At 38.0% G+C, this 20,800-nt stretch overlaps 1 protein-coding gene across 1 annotated transcript in view; it reads right to left on the reverse strand.

Annotated features, from left to right (window-relative positions):
* Positions 1-20,800, reverse strand: part of CCDC60 (coiled-coil domain containing 60) — a gene marked incomplete at both ends in the record, with an annotated part of 51,098 nt that overhangs the window by 17,894 nt on the left and 12,404 nt on the right. Inside the window, 2 exons of the mRNA XM_084272065.1 lie at positions 6,484-6,575; positions 9,153-9,236. Coding sequence (XP_084128191.1) covers positions 6,484-6,575; positions 9,153-9,236 — 176 coding nt within the window. The remainder of the gene's footprint in view (positions 1-6,483; positions 6,576-9,152; positions 9,237-20,800) is intronic.

Genomic DNA, 20,800 nt, shown 5'->3' on the forward strand with positions numbered 1-20,800 from the left:
AGGAAATTTCAAACACAAACAAACATTTTTGTACAAAGGAAAGGAGATCAAGACTCAAAACAACAGCCGGGGAAAGCAGAAATGTTGATGGGAATGGCAGTCTTTCCAGTGATTGATGATAGAGATAATGATTCATACATCCATACACTTAAATGGTTGTCTTTGCCCATGACTGCTGTCTAATTAATGTGAGCCATCATTCATGTAAAAGAACATTTTTGCTGCTGGAAAAAATAAATGCTGCAGACTGCCAGCAGTGACAGTGCTAGAAACATGCCAATTAGAGTGATTTCTGCCAAGCGGCAAAAGGGCACAAAACACTGGTTTCCAAGCAACTGACATCATCAAGTATTAAATACTTTGGAAATTAATATTGGCAGATAAACATTTCACCTTCTCAGTATGGCCTCACTCCCCTCTTTGCTTCTTAACTCTACGTCGCCTCTCCTCCTCGCTTTTACAGCCTCCACTGTATCTTCCAGTAAGCCATACACATCAAGGAATGTCAACTGAACACTAACATCTTATGTCTGCCTATATCAGAATAGGACTGGTATGGATTCACAGGTAAGGACAGACAAGATCATAACCAAAGTACAAATAAAAATATATATTTCTCGTTATTTAAAGTCTTCCAGTAGTAGCTGCCAATTCAATCAAAATTTAAATGGTTTCATATTAAGTCAGCTACACAGCCACCAGCGGGAAAAGCAGCAGGAGAAAATGCTCTTCAGGTAACAGTCAAACTGTTGTTGCAGGCAGAAAGAATGCATTAGTTGAGGCTGAGATTTCTGCATTCAGAGGGACTTTTACAGAGGGACTTTTTCCTCTGCCTTCAGGAAACGTGAACCATTTTATAAAGCCATCCAGCTTCTAATTTAAAACATAAAAAGCAGCCAGTTGAATACTGTTAAACTGCCAGCAGTCTGACATTTAGGTTTTTTTTTAACTAGCACAGCTATTCAGATGCAAGAAAGCAGTTTTCTTCAAACTACAGAAAGTGAAATGCAGAGGTATGTCATGCCCTTTTCATGAGTAAGGGCTTGACACTCACAGCACAGACACTTCCCCTTTGAGCCTGCAGCTCAAAACAATGAATTCCTGGACATCATCGGCTGAGGATGACCACAGCTTGTCATTTTTACATGGGTGCCTGTACTTAGATGACCATCACTGCAGAGTTTCCAGTTTATATCACCTTTCCTCCTTTTCACAAAAAAAGTATTTTCAGCTACTCTTCCATTAAAGCAATATGCTTATTTTTAAGCACATATTTTTGGTGGTGATGTTTCATAAGAAGACTTGCATGGTCTTGGTGGGCTGAGTTAGTGTTTAGAAGTGATTTATGCCAACCTGCTTTTTGTATGGATTAACAGATAGAGGCTTCCAATGCTTTGGTAATCTGTCTTGTTATGTAACTACATTTTTCTACAGTTTATTTGTTATAAAGGCTTCTACTATCCTGGTTTTCATACAAAACATCCTCATGCAAGTGTGAGTTACTTAATATTATTTCTGCATCCCTCTCTTATTACTTCGTTCCAATCTCTGCCAGAGCCAAATGTCATTTCAAAGAGGCCGTGCTTCTTGAGTTTGCTTAGTTTTAGTAAGAATAGCAATAGAAATTAAAACACAATTCTAAGCTCAAAGATTTTCCTTCACCATTCAAATAGCTCAAAGTAGTTGTCTTTTCTGCCATCCTGTATTACACCCACTGGATCTGACATTGGGAAGTACTTAGTCAAGTCAGGCTACTTTGTGTCTACATAGGCAATCTCCACTGGAAGTGATCTATTGATTGACAAAGGAAGAGGCATGAACATGACCTACAAGTTTCCAAAGCAGTTTTTCATTGCATGCTGCACAAAGATAAACAAATTCCCTCCCACATTTTAACACTGCATTGAAGTAAAATGGTATCTGAGACCTGACAGGTGTCTCCCTACGGTGACTAGGTACAACTCATCAGTAAGGAAGAGCTGGTATGGCTTTATACTGATAGGTTTGAAAGATGAGTGGTTTCAGCAACCTCCAGGTTCTTTCATCATCCTCTTTCACATCATCATAAGGACTCAAAGTATAAGGAAATATTATTGAGAGGAGGTATGAGGTCATAATTAGAAGGTTTATCTTCAGTTTAATTATGTTTTTAATGTGCAAGGTAGAATACTAAAGCTTTATGAATGCAGCTCAGTCTGTTCCAGTAATGACTCATCAAACATTTTTGAGATCATTTAAAAATTCATACTGCTGTGCTATGTCACTGTGATCATTAAAAACTTCCTCACAGTTTGTTTCATTAAAATCTTTCATACAAACAAGCTACAAGATCACAGGCTCTACTTCCTGTGAATATATCCATTAACGGCCAATTAAGACAACTGCTGGGTGTTCCTTTTCAGTCAGGAGGAGGAAAAGCAGCAAAACCCAAATCCACAAAGGCCATCTGTATTCACTGACTCCCTGTATGCAGCTTTGCTAGCCTGACTGCTTTAAGTTGAAAGTTGCTGCCCTGCAGAAAAACATTCTGGTTTTCTTCTTTCTTGCATTTTCCACCCTGTCCGCTCCTTTCCTAGGGTCAAAAACTGTTATTAAGAACTATTGCTGACATGTATTATGGTCCAAAACATTCTCACTTGAAATGACCTTCTCCTGCAAATTCATCTCTCAATATTTGGTTTAAAAGTCTGTGGGTTTGCTGTTTTGCTGTTCTTACTGTCTTTTTCCTACATGCAGATTCAGTCAAAGGAACCTTGTGCAAACACTCAAGATTAAGGCCTAGCACATTTTCATTGTTAAAAAAAATAATCATACAATGATGCTCCAAGAATTTCCAAGCCTACACAACATAAACACCAAAAAACCAAACAGTTCATGTATACCTTCTACTTCCAGATATTAAGCCTATTGGGTAGCTTTCTGCATGCTCTCTCATTTGGCTCCTGTACATTTCAGAAAGCATTAGAGAAAGTGAGTTCATATTTCAAAAATTGATTTTCCTAACTTCTCAAGCATACTTCTCCATAGTCATTATAGCTCTCTGGGTCTGGTGCAGGTATAGCCTATCAGGACATAAACAGACAATTCTACTGATAATGCACATAAAGGAATATAATCTTGTTTGTCCCTTTAGCTGTATTGGCTTCTGGAGGCAAAAAGGGATGGGATACTAAAATCTGAGGTTTTGAATCACTCAGAAGATTCGACATCTAAACACATTAGGATCAAAACTATTCACATCATTAAAAATCTGCAGTTAATAGAATTTTGCAGATTGCATTACCATTAAAAATTCAGTGGAAGGCAAATCTGCATTTATTAATGTGGTGCAGGAAACAAATGTCTTCAGTTACAAGTAGGCTAGACTAAACATTTCCACTGTTAGAGGAAACAGCTGTACCCAGAGAGCACATACCCAGAGTAAGGGGCTGGATCTCTTCAGAAGTCTTGCCCTGGAGCTTCTAATTTAGTAAGCCCATTTTGAAAATAAAAATCGGAGGCATCACTGAAGTCTAGAATAATAACTAAGGTATTTTACTTACCTGAGTAAGTAAATAACTAATCTTACATCCCCAATTTGACTCCAATTTACCTATGAGAGTAATAATACTTATCCACCCAATACTTAGCAGAGCTGCAGAGATGAGTAACACAATGCTTCCATGCACTTGAGTTCTAGTCATTGTAAGATCTATCAAACTTATATCCCTAAAAGCATAAGGTAGTGGTAATAAGAGGAATTCTTTTTGAAAGTTTAAATTTAAAATGATAAGAGAAAACAGGTTTTATATATAAAAAGTTTCCTTTCAGTAACAAAAGCAATACTCATTCACCCTCTGCCATCCATACCAATTTAAAAGCTATGTATTTACACAGTGAGTTTAGTTCAGATACACTGCATAGTTTCCAATCCTAGTTTACTTGACAGTGCTGCAGGGGTGTGAACTGATTGCATGAAGGTACATAAAAAGTTCACTGCTCCACCAAGAGTTCAGATTAGTATCTTGACTTCCCCCTCAGCACAGTTATGTAATACTAGAAACAGGTAGCAGAAGAAACAGGCAATCTACTTCCCCTACCCACCCCACTCCTCCTTCTGGCATGAATAAACCATGTCCAACTTCAGTTTGTACCACTGTTATCCTACACAGAGCTTCCCTAGCCCATGGAAAAGCTAACTGGAGCTCCTAATGGCACTTTGAAAGTACATTTCCCAACAAGTATCATATGAAGACCCCCTCATGCTAACCTACTAACAAAAGGACACTTTGTTTTTTCAAACTGTAAATTGTAATTAAACCAGTGGTCCAGCTTGCTTCATCCCAATGCCTACAAATCAATTTGCTAGCAATTTAAAAATCAAGCACTTAACTACCAGTGGGGATGGTAAGATCCTAAAGAACATTTGCAAGTACATTCTGAAATGGAGTTTGGCAAAAAAAAAAGAACGTAAAGCAACCAAAAGCAAGTCTCTTGCACACACCTCATGACCTGCATCAGGAAGTAAACTGATTGTTGGCAGGTTATTATCAAAAGAACTTTAACTTGACCTCAATGAGACAATCCTATTGAAATTTAGCAATGGACAACAAGAGCAGGTAAACATAACTAACAGTGCATTTATGCCAAAAACAAAGTCATGCTTTATTAAAAAGGCTTATCCAACCTTAAAAGTACATGGCTGTTATTTATGGTATTTTTATTTTCACCCAAGTTTATCACGTGAAAATTCCCTAAAAGTGAATTAAAGTGAATAATAAAAATAAGAAAAGATAAGGAGTAAGAATGTTATCAGAAGTAATGAGTATAAAAATTAGCAAGTGATCCAATGTAAGTATTTTGGAATATTTAAAAACAGTATATTTTTCTGAAATGCAAAGTTCTAATTCCTCTACAGAGCTACACACAAAGAGGCTACTTTTCCCTGAGTTCATTGAGTTTTATGCAGTGATAATCTCAGACAATCCAACAGCCTAATTTGCGTTAGCATAATATATTGAAGACAATATCATGTGGTGTTCTCTAGACTATCACATTCATGTAAATTTAACCTAATTATTAAGTTTTTTTATAAAGATGTCTTGCTGCTCTCTAATTCAACTATTTTTATCAAGTGAACACTCTTCAAAGATGTAAAGTCTAGGAACCTTGTGAACACTTGTGTAATCTGTACCCTGCTGGGGCTACCAGTGGTAATTTGTCAGTTGTATTTGCAGCAGGCTGTAAAGAAATCTTGCCAGATATAAATCATCTTTTTGTACTACTGCTTGCTGTTTCAATTGCAAATGAATCTCATTTCTTAGCTTAACAGTTACATCAAGAAAGCTAGAATGTTCCAGGAAGATTTGGAAAACCCTGGAGTCACCTACCGCAAGGCTTATGTAGTTTAGCAACTGTTTAAGATAATACTGAACAAATAGAGTGAGTGGTCTCTGTAGGCAAGTTTGGAGTGCAATCAGAAAGCATACTGAAACCCCAGTCTTGTCAATTTACACACTTCCTGCAGTGACAATGGTGAAACACAGGTGACAATACAACCTAAGTACATTTAAGAGTAAGTGTGCCTAAATACACTTTGCTAAAGCCTATGCCAAACAGACCTCCCTGGTTCATTTAAAGAAAAGACATGCCCTGCTGAGACAGAAGTTTATTGTGTCTAGTGACAACAGAATATGCTCTCTAGGAAAAGTATGCAGCACACCCAGCTACTTTTTATGGTCAGTCCCATAAAGCAATGGTTGCTGTCCAAACTTGGCTGTCTTTAAAAGTATTGTCCTGGATCTGGCCAGGATAGAGTTAACTTCCCCAAGCACCCAGCACACTGGAGACAAGTTAGTCCCAGCTGTTCTTCACACCAGGTAACATTCCATGGGCTGTGGGGGGACATCCGCTCAACCATGGGTTTCTCCAGGGGCTGTAGGGGCATCTTTTTCTCTGGCACCTGTGGAAACTCCTCCCTGGGCTTGGTGTCTGCACTGTTCCTTCCATCTTCTCACTCCCTTCTCTGGGGGGCAAAAAGTAGCTCCTTGCAGGTTTTTTCTCCTCACTGTGATTCCCAGAGGTGCTGTAACCATCACTGATGGGCTCAGCCTTGGTCAGCAACGACTCTGGCCTTGAGCCGGCTGGTGTTTGCTCTGTGGGGCCTGCAGAGAGCTTCTGGCTGCTCCTTGCAGAAGCCCCCCCTGCAGCCCCCCTTCTCCACCAGAACCCAGCCACGCAAAACTACAACAGGTATGCAAAAGATTGCAAAGACATAACAAGTGCCTTTCTAAAGAACACTAAAGTGATACAGTATTGTTACAGACAGCCCTATTAAACAGTCATTCCTCAGACAGCACTTACAGTATTCTGAGAAGCCTGAAAGGGAAGAAAAGCATCTTTTCACAGTTGAGTATTTTGCCTATGATTCAACTTCAGCCACTGCAGAACCAAAGATTCCTTTAGCCCTGACTGGCCCATCCTGTGTGCTCTAGATGCCCTTACCTTGAGCGAGCTAGAGTTTTACTAAGAGTCCTCAGCTCCTTTCTTGTTCCTGCTGGTGGAGAGAACCTCTTCACTGGTTCTGGTGAATCAACCTGAAAGTGATCAAATTGAGAATAAATATTACAATATTAATTAAGAAAAGCTTCACATAGTGATGGTATGGACAGTCTAGGAGTTCAGTTTTAATCACCAAATATTTTCTGAGATGGTCATCATCTGGAACAGCATAGTGTCATTTCACAAGTATGTAAACAAGCTTTGTATTATACTGCTTGTGCCCACGTGTACACATATTCCAACAGCTTTTATCTTATTGTTTGACTTTAAGTTTGACAGAGATCTTTACAGGCAGTTAAGCACTGATGAACTTCATTAAACTACAAGACAGGAAGAAGAGTTTGTCACTGGCCTAGACTTAGGAATGATTGCTATGAGTGCTTATGCATTAGCAAAGTACAAAATGTGTGCACAGGAGGAGTCTTTTACAAGTCCCAACCCAGAAAAAATTTCAATCAGACTCAAAATAAGGAGAAAGACATTTGTAAAAAAAGCCTAAAAGAATAAGAAAAGCTCCACAGACATAGCTCATTTTGGAGCACACAAGATAATGGTGTTATTATTTCCTTTCTCTTACTTTTTAGGAGTGTACAGACCAGGTCAGCAATTTTACATAAGGGAATTAAAATCACCTTCTTAGTACATTGTTCAAAATGCCTCCAACATTTTTTCTTCTGAGCAGCTATGGAACTGAAATACATGGGAGATGAAAGCTTGTGTTTGTTGTTGAACTAGCCCTGGCTTCGAACTACCCTTGGGGTTTCCAGAGCATCAATTTCATAGAATTATGCTGGTAAACTGTGTATATGCAGTGTTTTTGCATGCACTAGGTGATAAAATATGCAGCTGAGGCAGCGTTCAATGCACAGAGGGCACAGCTAAATTGCTGTCCATTGGGAGGAGTAGTGCTGCTGTGCAGAGACCTGAGGTGCAGCCAAAGGTGTATCTTGAGGCAGTTCTGTGCATTTAAGTGTCCTAAGGATTCCAGAAAGAAAGAAAGTAAAAAAATAAAGAAGATAATTTATTATGCACCTGGGAAAGTATGCAACAGGATATGGCAAATCTCAGTTGAATCTGCAGAGAAAAATGCTTGCCTACTCAAAAGGCTGCAACTCTGATTTCAAATTGTTATGCACATCTGAGAGGATTATTTTTGATCACAAACTGGAGCTCTGCATGGACAACAGCTTCTACGATAAGATTGAGCTGCATACTTCACCCATTCTTAGTATATTTTTAACTTTAAGAACATTCTGGAAAGTGCAAAGAAGAGAGAAGACCTTATTAATGAGATGTATAGATAAAAGTGACAACTGTAAATTAGAATTAAAAAAAATTGTAAGTGTATGTGATGGTGAAATGTTTCTGGTATTGAAGTCAGAAAGCTTCTTCCAGCAAAACAGCTGGCACACCTGCACCTTTTAGCAGGGTTCCTGCAGCACATCTTACTTTTCAGCTGTGCTAACTTCCAACAACTCTGAAATACATCACTGACCAACATGAGTTACATAAAAAATGAAATTAAATATTGTATCATCATGATAGGCAAGGTATTACTGGATGCTGAAGTCAGGCTCACACTTGTGCTTTCTTCCTTAAAGAAAAAACTTTACAAATGTTGTGTCAGTTGTCAGTTAGGACATCCTTTCTCCCTTGTTTACATTTTACTCCTTTATAAATAAAATATGATCAAATCAGCTGCCTGGCGTTCGGTATTGTTCTAAAGAGAAAGGAGATGGCTCAGATTTTACATAAGCTAACAAAGACAACATATGATAAAAAATTAAATCTTTTTGCTGGATTCTCTGCACACAGAGAAATTAAGAAGTGTTTTAATTTCAACGTTTTATTTATACTTCCAAGGTCTGAATTGCTTTGGGATACATAGGCACTGACTACACTGCATTGCTGCATGACAGGCCGAAGTACACATCAAATAGAACACACACACAGGGGTGGTCTTGGCTGAATTAAGAGTAGACTCACCACAGTTAATATTCTGTGCTGATGGCATTTCAGTAAAATTGTCTCCAGGCCTTACAGTATTTAAAAACTGTAATTTAAGGTCACACCAGGGAAAGGCTGCAGAAACAGGTATAGGCCAGATCTGCAACAACCGTTCATTTGTGCAGCTCTACAGAACACCAAAAGCAGCAGCCCAGTCTGATTCATGCTTTTTGAGATCTAAGGATATGTAATATTGACCAATGTAGTTTAATAAACTGCATTGTAATAGTAGTAAAGACATGAATTTTGAAATAAAAGGTAATTTTGAATGCATTAGCCATTCGTACACTAAAGTAACAAAGCTCAGTCCTCTAGACTTGACACATGGAATACTAACACAGCTAAACTGAGTTTTCAGGACACTTTTCACCATATTACAATAGAAATCTACACCTCAGAGTGATTTTTTCCAATACCTTCAGGAGTTTTACTCGATAAAAATCTATGAAGTGTTCAGCAGTCAACAAAAAGCTACTTCCTTATGTACGGCAAGCCTTTAAACCTTGAATTCAGCAAACAGATCTCTACTGAATAATTAAACCATGATGTTTCTCTGTCACCATCTTTAAATGCTTTTTGAATCAAACCTTCACCAGTAGTCTCACCTCTGGATTGAAAGAGTGTTCATTAATAGTAAATTCAGCTGCTTCTTTGGGTGATTTTTCCTGCACATCTTTTTCCAGTGCTTCCTAAAAAATGAATAAACACATGTAACCATATTTGACACTGCTAGTTATCCATACTATAGCAAGTCATAATTTTAAAAACTAAGCGATGTAAATAAAATTTTCCACAGAAATTCAAGTTAAAGCTGAAAGAATGGCTAGTCTAGTGTAGAAAAACTTAAAATGTCACTAAGTAGCTTTGGTGCTCAAGTAGGTTTTCATATGAAGTACCTGCTTACAAGCTACTGTGCAAAATGCATACATGCTTTCCAAACTACTATGCTTAAGTGCTTAGAAAAATGTAACTTTTCTCTTGGAAAGTTGTTTTATAGACTGCTATGTCTAACATAAAAAGAAAATTTAATTTCCAAAACCAGGAATAGGAAATTACTTACCTGTAACTGTTCTTCCCTGAAGGTACACACTGTGTTAGACCACTGTTCTTGGATCTGTGCTTTCACCCACAGAGTCATAAAAAGCCCAGAAGACAAACACAAGCACACTTTCAGTCTTCCTTCAACCATCAGTTTATATGCAAGTGGAAGGAAGACACATTCCTTCCTATTAAAAAAACTAATAAAGGCCTTTAGAAAGTCTCAGCAGAAAGAAAGTCAGCTATGTATGGTGCTCAGGCTACAAGATGTGAAAACAGTAGTTCCTTGCTGCACTAGTTTGAGATCAAAGAACTCATTTATTGATTACAGGCAAAGCGAAGCTGGAGGCCCTAACAAGTCACATCTATATAGTCAGAGTAGAGTCAATGTACAAAAGAGACTGAAAGACTGCAGAGCAGACTCAGAGCTGTGTGAAATACTTGCTATGCTGTAGAACTTTGGCACAACACAGCAAAGTCAGAAAATATTCAAGCTTTTTAAAGAAAAACTAAGAGCAGAGCATTTTGCTTATTGAAATCTTGACTTGAAGGCACAAAATTCTTCCCAAATTTATTTTCTTGTGTAATATTTCAGCAGAACAATGGTTCAAAGTGTAAGGAACAATATCTTCACTCACTGGAGAAATACAGACACCAGTGTTCTAATATAATGACTGAGGCAGCCCACAAACAAATGGGAAATGGGAAACACAAACCCTAAATGCAGAAATGGTATGAAAAGCAAAATAGCTGGAACAGAAAGATTTCCTGCAGACAAAAGGTAAGGATAAATTAATGAAATGTCAGAAGTCTGAAGCCCCACAGTTTCAGGCAGTTGGGGTGCAGTTGACCAAGACTGAACAGCAGAGACAGATGGCAAACTGACACTGCACAGGAGCAGAAGCCTTACAGAGGGCTACCCATGTACCCGAAAGCCCTCCATAGCATCAAGAAAAACACATCCAGGCACTGAATGAGAGGGGAGTAATTTTACAGCCTGAAAGGACACCCATATTTCACATACAGGGAATGCTAATCAGAGGAGATTACTGAAGGTAAGTGTGCATTCCATATAGAGTCTGTTGCACTGATCCTTAGGGAAAATAAAAATGTAAGTATGTCATTACATCAATTTAATCATCAATAGCTGGTACTTTTTTCAAACATCAAAGTTATTTATTTTAACCATTTGTCATAAGAAACAGATTCTGAATACTAAATGTCTTAGTCTGTGAAAAGAGGCTTTCAAAAGTAGACTGGATTTTAGAAATAATTTATCAAACAAAATTCTTCATTTCCAGCATAAGTCTGAAGTATTTGTAATTATGTTTCTTTATATTAATGAACACAAATTATCTATCTAGAACATTAATGCTGAAAGAGAAACAATTTATTTCCTCTGATTTTTCCCTCTAAAGTTCAGAGTACTCTTAAAGGTAAAAAAGTGCCAGATGGATGTAGCAGAGGATTTTGCAGTTAAAACACCTTCAGAGAAGCTGGTTCGGGGCAGTTTGGGTTTTAAGGTTGGAAAAGTTCTCATATTTTGGGTAATATTTAATTACTATCAGGGCACACTTTTTTTTTTTTTGGCAGTACAATGAAAAATCCAAGCAATTCTAAGGATTTGGATATCCTTCAAACTTCTTTCTCCTTTTCTGTTACTATTTCCATATGGCTACCTCCTATGCTGCACGTCTACTCATAGTCTGTAATAGTTAACTGTTTCCATATGCTGCTACCCACCACAGCATCATCCCACAGCAACAAAACCAAAAGCTGTAAACTTGGATCAGTTTTCTTATCATCACTGGGGGCAGGAATAGCACGTAGCAGACTAATGCTGGTGGGGCTTTTAAAGCTGAACACATCTGCATTGAAAGACAAAGCTAAAAGAAATTTGATTTGGACTTGAACAGAAGCATCTCACACTCCAGGAATAGCAGAATCTCCAGTCTGCTTTGCCTCTGACAGTATTTGGTGTGGGATTGTTTATTTTTCTTTTTAAATAAAGCAGCAAATGCTGACAATGGCCAGATACTGTTGCTTTTACATATATCTTGAATGGTATAATCAAGGCCCATTGAGAGTCTCTCAGAATTACTTCCTACTCGAAGGAAGAACAGTGGAATAGAGTTTTCAGTGGCTTGAAGGCACCAGTACACTGACCACTATTACTGGGTCTGGGGCCACTCACTATATTCAAGCATCTAATGCCACAGAGCAGGGAAGAAAAATTCTCAGGTATAACCTTTTTCTGCATCTCACCTCTGCCAGCTCATGAGGAAAAGGCAGCTCAGAGCATTCTCTAACCAACCTTTGCCCAGTTGCTTGGAAAGGGAGTTAGCACGTACACTACTCCCTCCACTCAGGCACTGCTAACATGATTTAATTGGTCTTATTGCAGAAAACAGAAGGGAATCGCTTCCTTTTCCACAATATTATCTTTCATTACTATGTTATATAGTGAAAGGTGCAATCTGAGCTTAAAACAGTAACAGTACATAACTATAGAACAGTAGAACTCTTTTTAATTTGCAGTGCAGATATAAAACCCAGAAAACAATACTTCTATGTCTAATTTGTTAAACAATGCTATATTATCATGACAGTTTGAACAATCTTTGGAGTTTGGTGTTGAGGTGTTTTGGGGTTTTTTTAGTGTTTCCAACTTATGAAAAGTTTCATCATAGTTTATCTAATTTACTTGTAAGCCATCAAAAGCCTTGTTTCAGTGATCATTTCCTGCTTTCATTATAGTGAAGTAACATCATCTCATGCAACTCCATATGTGGGAAGTAATTTAAAAAACCAGAAACCTAAAGTAATATACAAAATATTATCTTAAAGTGAGATTACATGAGGAAATGAACCAGAAGTTTTCCATTAAAATTATGGTCGTTTTTCTTGAGATGACATCCAGCAGCTCTAGGTGACATGAACTACAGAAATACTGCAGTAGGTGGAGCTCGATGCCATCTGATTGCCTAGAGCTTCACTTCTGGGGAGCTGGAGGTGTCCCCACATCTCAGGTAGTTAATGGCACGCAGGAAGCCCTAGCATCCCTGCTTACTCCTTAGCTTCTTTGTGCGTCATCTCCATCTCTAGAAAGACAACTGAAGGCTTTTAGAAGTATTTTTGGATGAAAAAAAATTGGATTAATAGCTTGTTCCAGTCAAAAAACACCATCTGTAGACACTCTAGATTTTATCCTAACAATTCCCAAATGCTTCCACTTTCTCTTTAAATAATTCTGGATATTAAAAATTGTTCAACTCCGAAAAACTCCTTCCTTTTAGTTAAAGACTCTTCATTTCATATATCTGTCATCTTCACAGATGTCATTCTGTAACTTTTGACAATGTCCAACTTTCTTCTCCAAACCTTACTATGGAAATAGCCTCAGTTGGTGCTGCGTAATGTCATCTATAGAGGGAGAATCGAGGTAGAACAAACCTGGTTTTAAGTTTATGTTTCATTTGCTGTTTAAACTCAGAAACTTCAAAAATTGCCATAGAAATGTTGCCACTCACTAAGTTTATATGGTATTGTCAAGAATAACACTGACACACCTATTGCACTCTTCTTCCTTCTAATTACTTGAATAGAAGCATTGTGGTTACATTTACAAAGTAGATCAGCAGAGCCTTATCACAAGCCAACACTGAGTTATCCAAAAGCAAGACTGACCTAGTGAAATACATTTTTTCATTTTACAAAAATGTTTAGAAAGCTTTGGGAAGCACTACACACTGATGACTACTGCTGTGCTGCAGGTAGAATTGTAAGTGTTGAATTTTAAAGGCAGTATTCTAGCCAAGTACTCAGGATTATTTATTCCATTTATAGCTGCTGCTCAATACTGACCCTTTCTGCTCTTTCACTAGAAAGTGGGAAAATGGAACAGACACCAGGACCAAAAGAGAATTTCCAATTAAACACAAGAGGCTTCGAAGCAAAGGACTTAGTTAAGAATATCTATCAGAAAATTAAGTAATGCTATTCTAGTGCTTCAGCTTAAAAAAGGCATAACTAAATCTGCAGATATATCAGCACCAAAGACAAGATACCCAAATTGTTAAGATTGTTCTGTACCACATCAATAATGCAGAGCACTTTGCAGTTAGAAAATCTCAGCTGCCAAGGGGAGCACTTGGTAACAGCTACTGCAGCAGCTTCCATTCCTTGGTCTCTGGTCAGAAATGGTCCTGCTATTGATGGAAAGGGGTACTTACCCCACTGTTTTACCACTGGCAGTTCTAATGAGCAAAGGCATTCCAGTCCTGTTCCAATGAACACATTGCTGTCAATACAGACATAAGAAAATGCAAGGAGGCAGCTGAGAAGTGAGAAATGCACTGCCTGGTAGTGAAGGCAAGAGAATGAAATTCAGAATGAGTAGATTCAATTCTACCTCTGTCAGAAATCTCCTCTGACACTCTAAATAAAACATTCAACTCCTTATCCCAGTTACCAGATGCCTTTTTTTAACTACAATAAATTTTCATACAAACTCCACAGTTCATTGTCCCTCTACTCCCTGTATCTGAAATGGGAACAACACTTCTCTTCCATTAACAATTTATGAAGCATTCAGATATTACAGTGGTGGAAAACATATATACAGCACTGTTTTCATAACAAAACCAGCTCAAATAGCTTGGTATTGTTTATTCCACTCATTTCCCTCCATTTCTCATATTCTTTGTTGTAATCCTCTCCCTGCCCCTCCTGTCTCCAAAGAATATTTAGCTAATTCTGTTAAATTTGATAAGTTTTGTAAAATAATTGGATCAAATTAGTCTCAGTTGAAATACCATTGATGCCAGTGCATTCACCCCACCATTACATTTAACCTTTTAAGCAACTACATTACTTGCCATCTTTATAGTTGCCATAAACTCTCTACATTATGATTTGAAAAGTTTGAGATGTCTCCTTGGAAGTTAATTCCAAAGCCCCATTACATATGATGCATCTCTATCCTGCTTACATTTGTAGCCTGTTTGTCATTTACATGGCTACTGGGCAACATGCCAGTAGTTTAGGTACTCCCAGAGCCTTTTATTCACATTTTTGATTGCATTCTCATCAGGAAAATATTCTTTGGCTTTAGCTAGTATTTTCTAGGTATCTTCCCCTCCTGAAGTCCGAATTCCAAGTGTTCTCCCCAGATCTCTCTCCATGAGACCAAATGTGCTAATGACACTCTGAATCACCATAAATCCTCTCTTCTAGAAATGAATATAATCTGTGTTACACTGAAAACAAAACAACAAACCTCTTTGCACCACAGTAATGCTCACTTTCATCTTACATTTAGAGTTTAAAATAACTTACATAATTGCCCTTTGGGAATAAAGGACAATCAGAAAGCAGAAACATCTATGAACATCTCTAAAAAAAATATTTTCTTACTTCTGGTTGTCTCACAGAATTCCTTGTTTGAGTACTATGTGAAAATCATAAAAGTTCATGAACCAAGGCAGGAATACTTAATAAAATCATCAGATCGATATCTGCTATAGCACAGGGTCTCTATTCAATCCAAAAGCAACAAACAAACAAAAGAACATGCTATTCTGTTTTATTTCATAGTGAGAACAAAGTTAATTTGAGAAGGAGTTGGGGGAAGACACAGCTGGAGAGCAGAGTTACCAGCCTCAGGAAATCCAAGGAAATGTAATTGAGAACGAATTATCTCTTTAATTACTTTTGACCAAATCAATAAAACCCATGGAATAAAAAGCATGATGACTGCCACCTGGTAGAGGACAAAGAACACCAAAGTTGAAAATCACCACAAAACTAACACACAGCCATGTTAAGAACAATCAGAGCACTTCTCTCTTACAGAAGAGAGTGCAGGGGAAAAAAGGCTGAAGGATATTAGTTGAATGAACAAGTAGTGCACGCAGAAGTTAATAGCTGGTCTTGGCCACCACTCACTGTTCTCAGCTGTGAGGACTGTTAACTATTTATTATGTTGTAAAGTTTTAAAAAAGCCCCAAGACCTCCTGTTTCCTTCTGAACTTCCATGGTTCTCCCATGCTGGCTTTTATTTACTAAATACCAGTGTAGGAATTTAGGTTTAAGGTACAGCACTTCTTTTTGTCTGTGCATTAATAAAACAGAGCAAGATCTTACCTTTCTTTTGGCTCTGTTCCCAGATATAAGTAGTAATATTCACATCTGGGGCCACAAACATGTAGCTAAGAACAGCTGGCTCTGAATGTGATGTATGGGGCATAATCTTCTGGGTAGGCAGAGATGGAGGGACTACAGGGACTACAACAACATACAATAGCAGTGAACACAGCAAAGCATTTCTATCTAGAATACTTATGTGGTCCTCATTACTATAGTAGTTTAGCAGTTTACCACCTTCAAGACATTAATCCTCAACATTCTTGTCAAGTAGGAATGTAGTATTATCATCATTGTATACATGAAGAATGAAGGTAGAACAGAATAAGTCACTTGTACGTGACCAGGGACATCATATACACAAAGAGAGGGGTACTGAAAGCAGGTGTGTGAAGCAAAAAGCTTGCACCTTAGTCTGGAAGTCCTAGATCCCCTCTCAGTCTGACTGAATTTTACAGTGTTTGTCACTGACACTGAAGAACATTAAAGGGGCAAATTTCTGAACTTCCTCTTTCCTCCTCAACCACGTTTAAGTTTAACATTCTGTAACTGTTCTTCATGTGGATGCTAAAGCACTGGAGTTAAAGTGGCTTTCAGATGTTCTGTTGATACCCTGCCCCCTACCTTTTTCCTCTGTCTTATCACAGCTCCTCATGGATCTTAAAGATCTCCAGAGTTTCAAGCGGTTCCTTTAAAAGTCTTGGCATTTATATATGAGCAGGACAATCCACTTCTTTACCTTGGCCCATAAAATAAATTGATATGACCTTTGCTTGGATTTGTTCTTGGAGGGAGGCAGAGAGGTCACTTTCCATCTCCCAAATTCTGCATCTAGATTCTCAGCAAACACTGAGACGACTGGCTCAACTGACTAGTTAGTAAACTCCTCACAAAGTCCCTGACAGTGACCATCTGCTTTATCCTGCTTCACAGCAGAGCCAGTTTAGCTTGAAATGAAATTCTGTTATCTAGTAGAAACTAAATTTTACAGCACTAATGAAGTAGCATCAAGGTGGCCTGTACCTAAGCACTAATTTTCCTAGGACCTTCTTCTGCTTGCCTTTCATGTCCTTATAGTCAAAAATCACTTCAGCTGCCAGTGGTAAACAACTGCAAAATGTCAGAGTACACGAGACAAAGTACACTACTGTGTAATCATCTTCACACTACCCTGTGCTGTCCACATAGCTTAAATAAATGTTTCTCAGAAGAACAGTTAGAATTATCAAAAATAGAGGCCTTAAAAACAAATAATAAAAAATGGTAAAGTAGGAAGTTTAGGAAGTTGGCAATATTTCTTGATTTATTTTTTTTTTAAAGAGTACACTGTCTCTTTCCCTAGCAGCAACCAATTCCTCCTTCCTCTCCTGCCCAACTTATGCCTCAAACTCAAACATAGCCTAAATCTGTCATGCAGGGGTAGTATATCAGTCCAGTCCCACCAATGCTCATTACATGTAACCTCCTCACATTAGACAGAAGAAACAAGATGATGAGGAAGGATCAACACAGCCAACAAAGCACCTTTGTTCTCCAAAACACTCATGTTAGTTAGAACTTCAAAATTAGTAAAAATCCAGTATTACAATGCAATTTCCCCTACCTGGAATATGTGTCTTACAGTTCCTGAATAGATCTAAAGTGCAGATATGCCTAAAAAGTTATTTACTTTTTCAGTGGAACAGCTCTGATTTCTACTAAGGTACTCCTACTACATCATTGGTCCAGAAAAACATCCACTCAGAAAAGAAGAACTACCTCCTGTCCCACTGTCAGACCTACAAGATTAAAGTGACAACATAAAGCAGACAATGCAGTGAGATGGACAGAGGTAGAAGAAACCTGCTTTGGAGCCTTTTTCTAGTAAGTTTGTTGCCCACATAGCAAATAAATGGATGTGGGGCCACATATTTTCACCACATCTATGCCAACCAAAATGCTTTCTCTGAGAGGTCTTGGAGTAAACACGCAGCACTCCAACTGGTTTTGTTGATAAATAGAAAATCTTTTTCAGCAAAGACTGTTAAGCAAGCATTTTTCATTAAGATCTAAATTCATTTTAAACCTCAAAGAAAAATACATTAAAAATACAATATGACAGGTTTCCTGGCACAATTTTCTCAAGCAACAGCTGGCCAAGTATGCCAGACTCACAAGAAAGAGCGAGCTGGCTGTGCTTTCTAAAGGACATTATTTCAAACAAACTACAACTCGGAAAAAAGTCGTCTTCTTGGCACAGGGACAGAAAAACTATTGGTAAAAGGAACAACTAATTGCTGTTAAATTCACCTCTGGAAGGAATTGGGATGCATAAGCAAGCCCAGCTTTGCATTGTAAACAGAACACACGGGGGATCAGTCCCAAAAATCTTCTGTCTTGAGCTCCAAGATTGTTACATTCATAACTTCTCGTAGAAAACCTCTTTCATGCAAGAAAGTTGAGTTCAAAGTTGTCAGCTTTATGTGGGTGATTTGGCTTTACTGGTATCTAAGAACATGCAATTGCTTATTCTAATATGGTTTATCAGAATTTGTTGCATCCACCTGTATTTGAGCTCTAAAAGAAAAGAAGAAAAAGGAAAGAAAGGGCTTAGATCATTTTCCTGGTACTTAGAATCAAATTACTGGATGTTAAGTTCCTAATTATGTGAGCTAGCTTTGCATTTATCTAGTACTTATTCTAGTATATCCCAGCCTCATGAGATATACTTCCCCCCCCCACCATAGATAAAGCCAGCCAAAGGCTGAAGTCCTTCTAACAACGTGTACAGTGATTTGTTAGAAGCCTCACAGTGAGCTAAGCAGTCAGACACAGAGTGGTTTACACCCTGCAGAGAAGGACAAGGTGATTCTCAGTACCATTTCTTGATGGAGGATGGGCAGGACCAAAGGAGATTAGACACAGCAATGCCATGGAAAGCCACACATTTGATTTGATGTCTTTGGAAGGTAAGCTCTGTGACACCAGTTCCTCACACACAGCATCGGCAAAACTTCAAAATTTACAGTCAAACATTTACTTTGGAACTTTGTGGCAAAATAAAAGCAGTACAAAATGTATCCATCATTTCCAGTTGTTAAAACTGGTTACTCTCAGATCAAAAGAGTAAGTTCAGGTGCTTGTGTGCAGGCAGCTGCAGAGGTAGAACTGTGATAACCAGCGGCCTAATTTATTATTTCAGATTGTATGATGCTATTTGTTTGCAAGCTATATGCCATAATGTATTTTACCATGATTCCTCTCTAGAGAAAGAACTATGAATAACTGGAAGAGCCAAGGTGGTTTCTGCCCATTATCTTGATCTCTATCCTAGGCTTTACCTTGGTCTTGGCCTAGCAAGAAGAATGGACATAACTGAACCACTTTCACATCAAAACATTAAAAGGTCTCAGACTGAGGTTCTCCTGTTCAGGACTGTGCAGAAAAGATCCATCTTGGACTTCTCCTATTATAGATCACGTGATTTACTCAGAACTAAGCTAAGCAGCATTCATTCACATGAATACACACTTACCAAAGCCCTGTCACAGCAGATCATTTATTTAGCCTATATACCTAGTTTGGTAAGAAGCAACGAAGTCTAACATAGTCTTAATCAATGTGATACACTGTATTTACTTTATTTAAAGGTCTGGGAAGCCTTAGGGCTATGTCAAGACTCTAATTTCTGGACAATACATATGGATAGACTCGGATTGGCTGTGGGACTGACACATTGGAGTGAAATAGCAGTGCCTCAGTCTTAGGATAAATGCTTGAGCTCACGTGTTCTGTTTCACAGCTCTCATAACCACAGCCTGACGGTGTTGGAAACACTGGACAGCAATACTGTCTTTAGAGAAGAAAGTGTCAAATGTATGGGGAAAGATTAAGCCTGAGCTTGTTAGAACAATTGTTTCATTTGTATCTTCCCAGTTCACTATTGGCACTGTAAATGCTGTTATTCTGGGATCACAGTGACTCATATTACTGTGAAAGAAAAGAATGGACAGTCAACATTAACAGAAAACTCAGCAGATTAAACATCGCTTCCCCCCCCATCTGTGGCTTTCCTAAGAAAACCTGTGTAAAGGAGAGCTGTGCTAATACATTGCTTTCCAAGTAAGAAATCTGAATTAATTATAACTCAGGCCAAACAGTTATCAAAACTAACCACTTTGAAAAAAGTGGTAGCTGGTATCTGTAGATCTTTATTTTTTGAAGCAGCAAACAATACATCCACTTTTGTTCCCCCCAAAGACATCTAAGACTCAGTTATTAGAAAAACAAATAGAGAAGTTTAGTAACAGTGATTCTCTTCCATCATCACAGCACTTTAAAGTATTTTTAAACAGATGCAGTTCGCTAGCCACATCAAGATAGACAAGATCCTAATGCACACATTACTGCTACAGATTCTCTTTGCTAAGAATGAAGACAGATTAACCAAAATCTCTACATAGGTTGGCAAATACAGCTATTGTTTGGTGTCACTCTGCATAGAGTGATATACTTGAGGTCTGGATGTAACCTTCCATATAAAGTAGACAGACAATATGATAAGAGAATCATTACAGAATGTATCCATCATTCTTTCAACTTCTGTCTTTCAAAATGTACACGTCTACATTTATCTTGCACACTGTCTAATCTTTTTCATATCCTAAATCATATTTTAAAACTCAGATGATTGAGTTTGTATAATGAGAAATTTAATGACCTGTAAAATGAACAGAGTGCATCTGCCAGCTCTAAAAAAACCCTCATCTTTTTACCACATGCACGTCACAATATAGGACTGTTCCGCTGTTATTTTTCAGGCAGCCACTCCTCTTCCTTCCCTAAACAAACATGCAGTTTCAGATGCATAATGAAGACTAAGATTATTAAAATACTTATATATTTCTTAAAATATTTTTCCAATAACACTTTACATAAAGAGAGCATACAATGGTTGCTAGATACATGCACATTCTCCCCAGGTAAACTGAAAATACAAAGATCACAGACAAAGAGAGAAGCCAGTTCTGAACCACTCTAATTTCACTCAGCATATTTTTGTCAAAGGGTCACATTCTCTGCTGGAATAAAT

The sequence above is a fragment of the Gallinula chloropus genome (genome assembly GCF_964237585.1).
Source record: "Gallinula chloropus genome assembly, chromosome: 17".
Lineage (NCBI taxonomy): Eukaryota > Metazoa > Chordata > Aves > Gruiformes > Rallidae > Gallinula > Gallinula chloropus.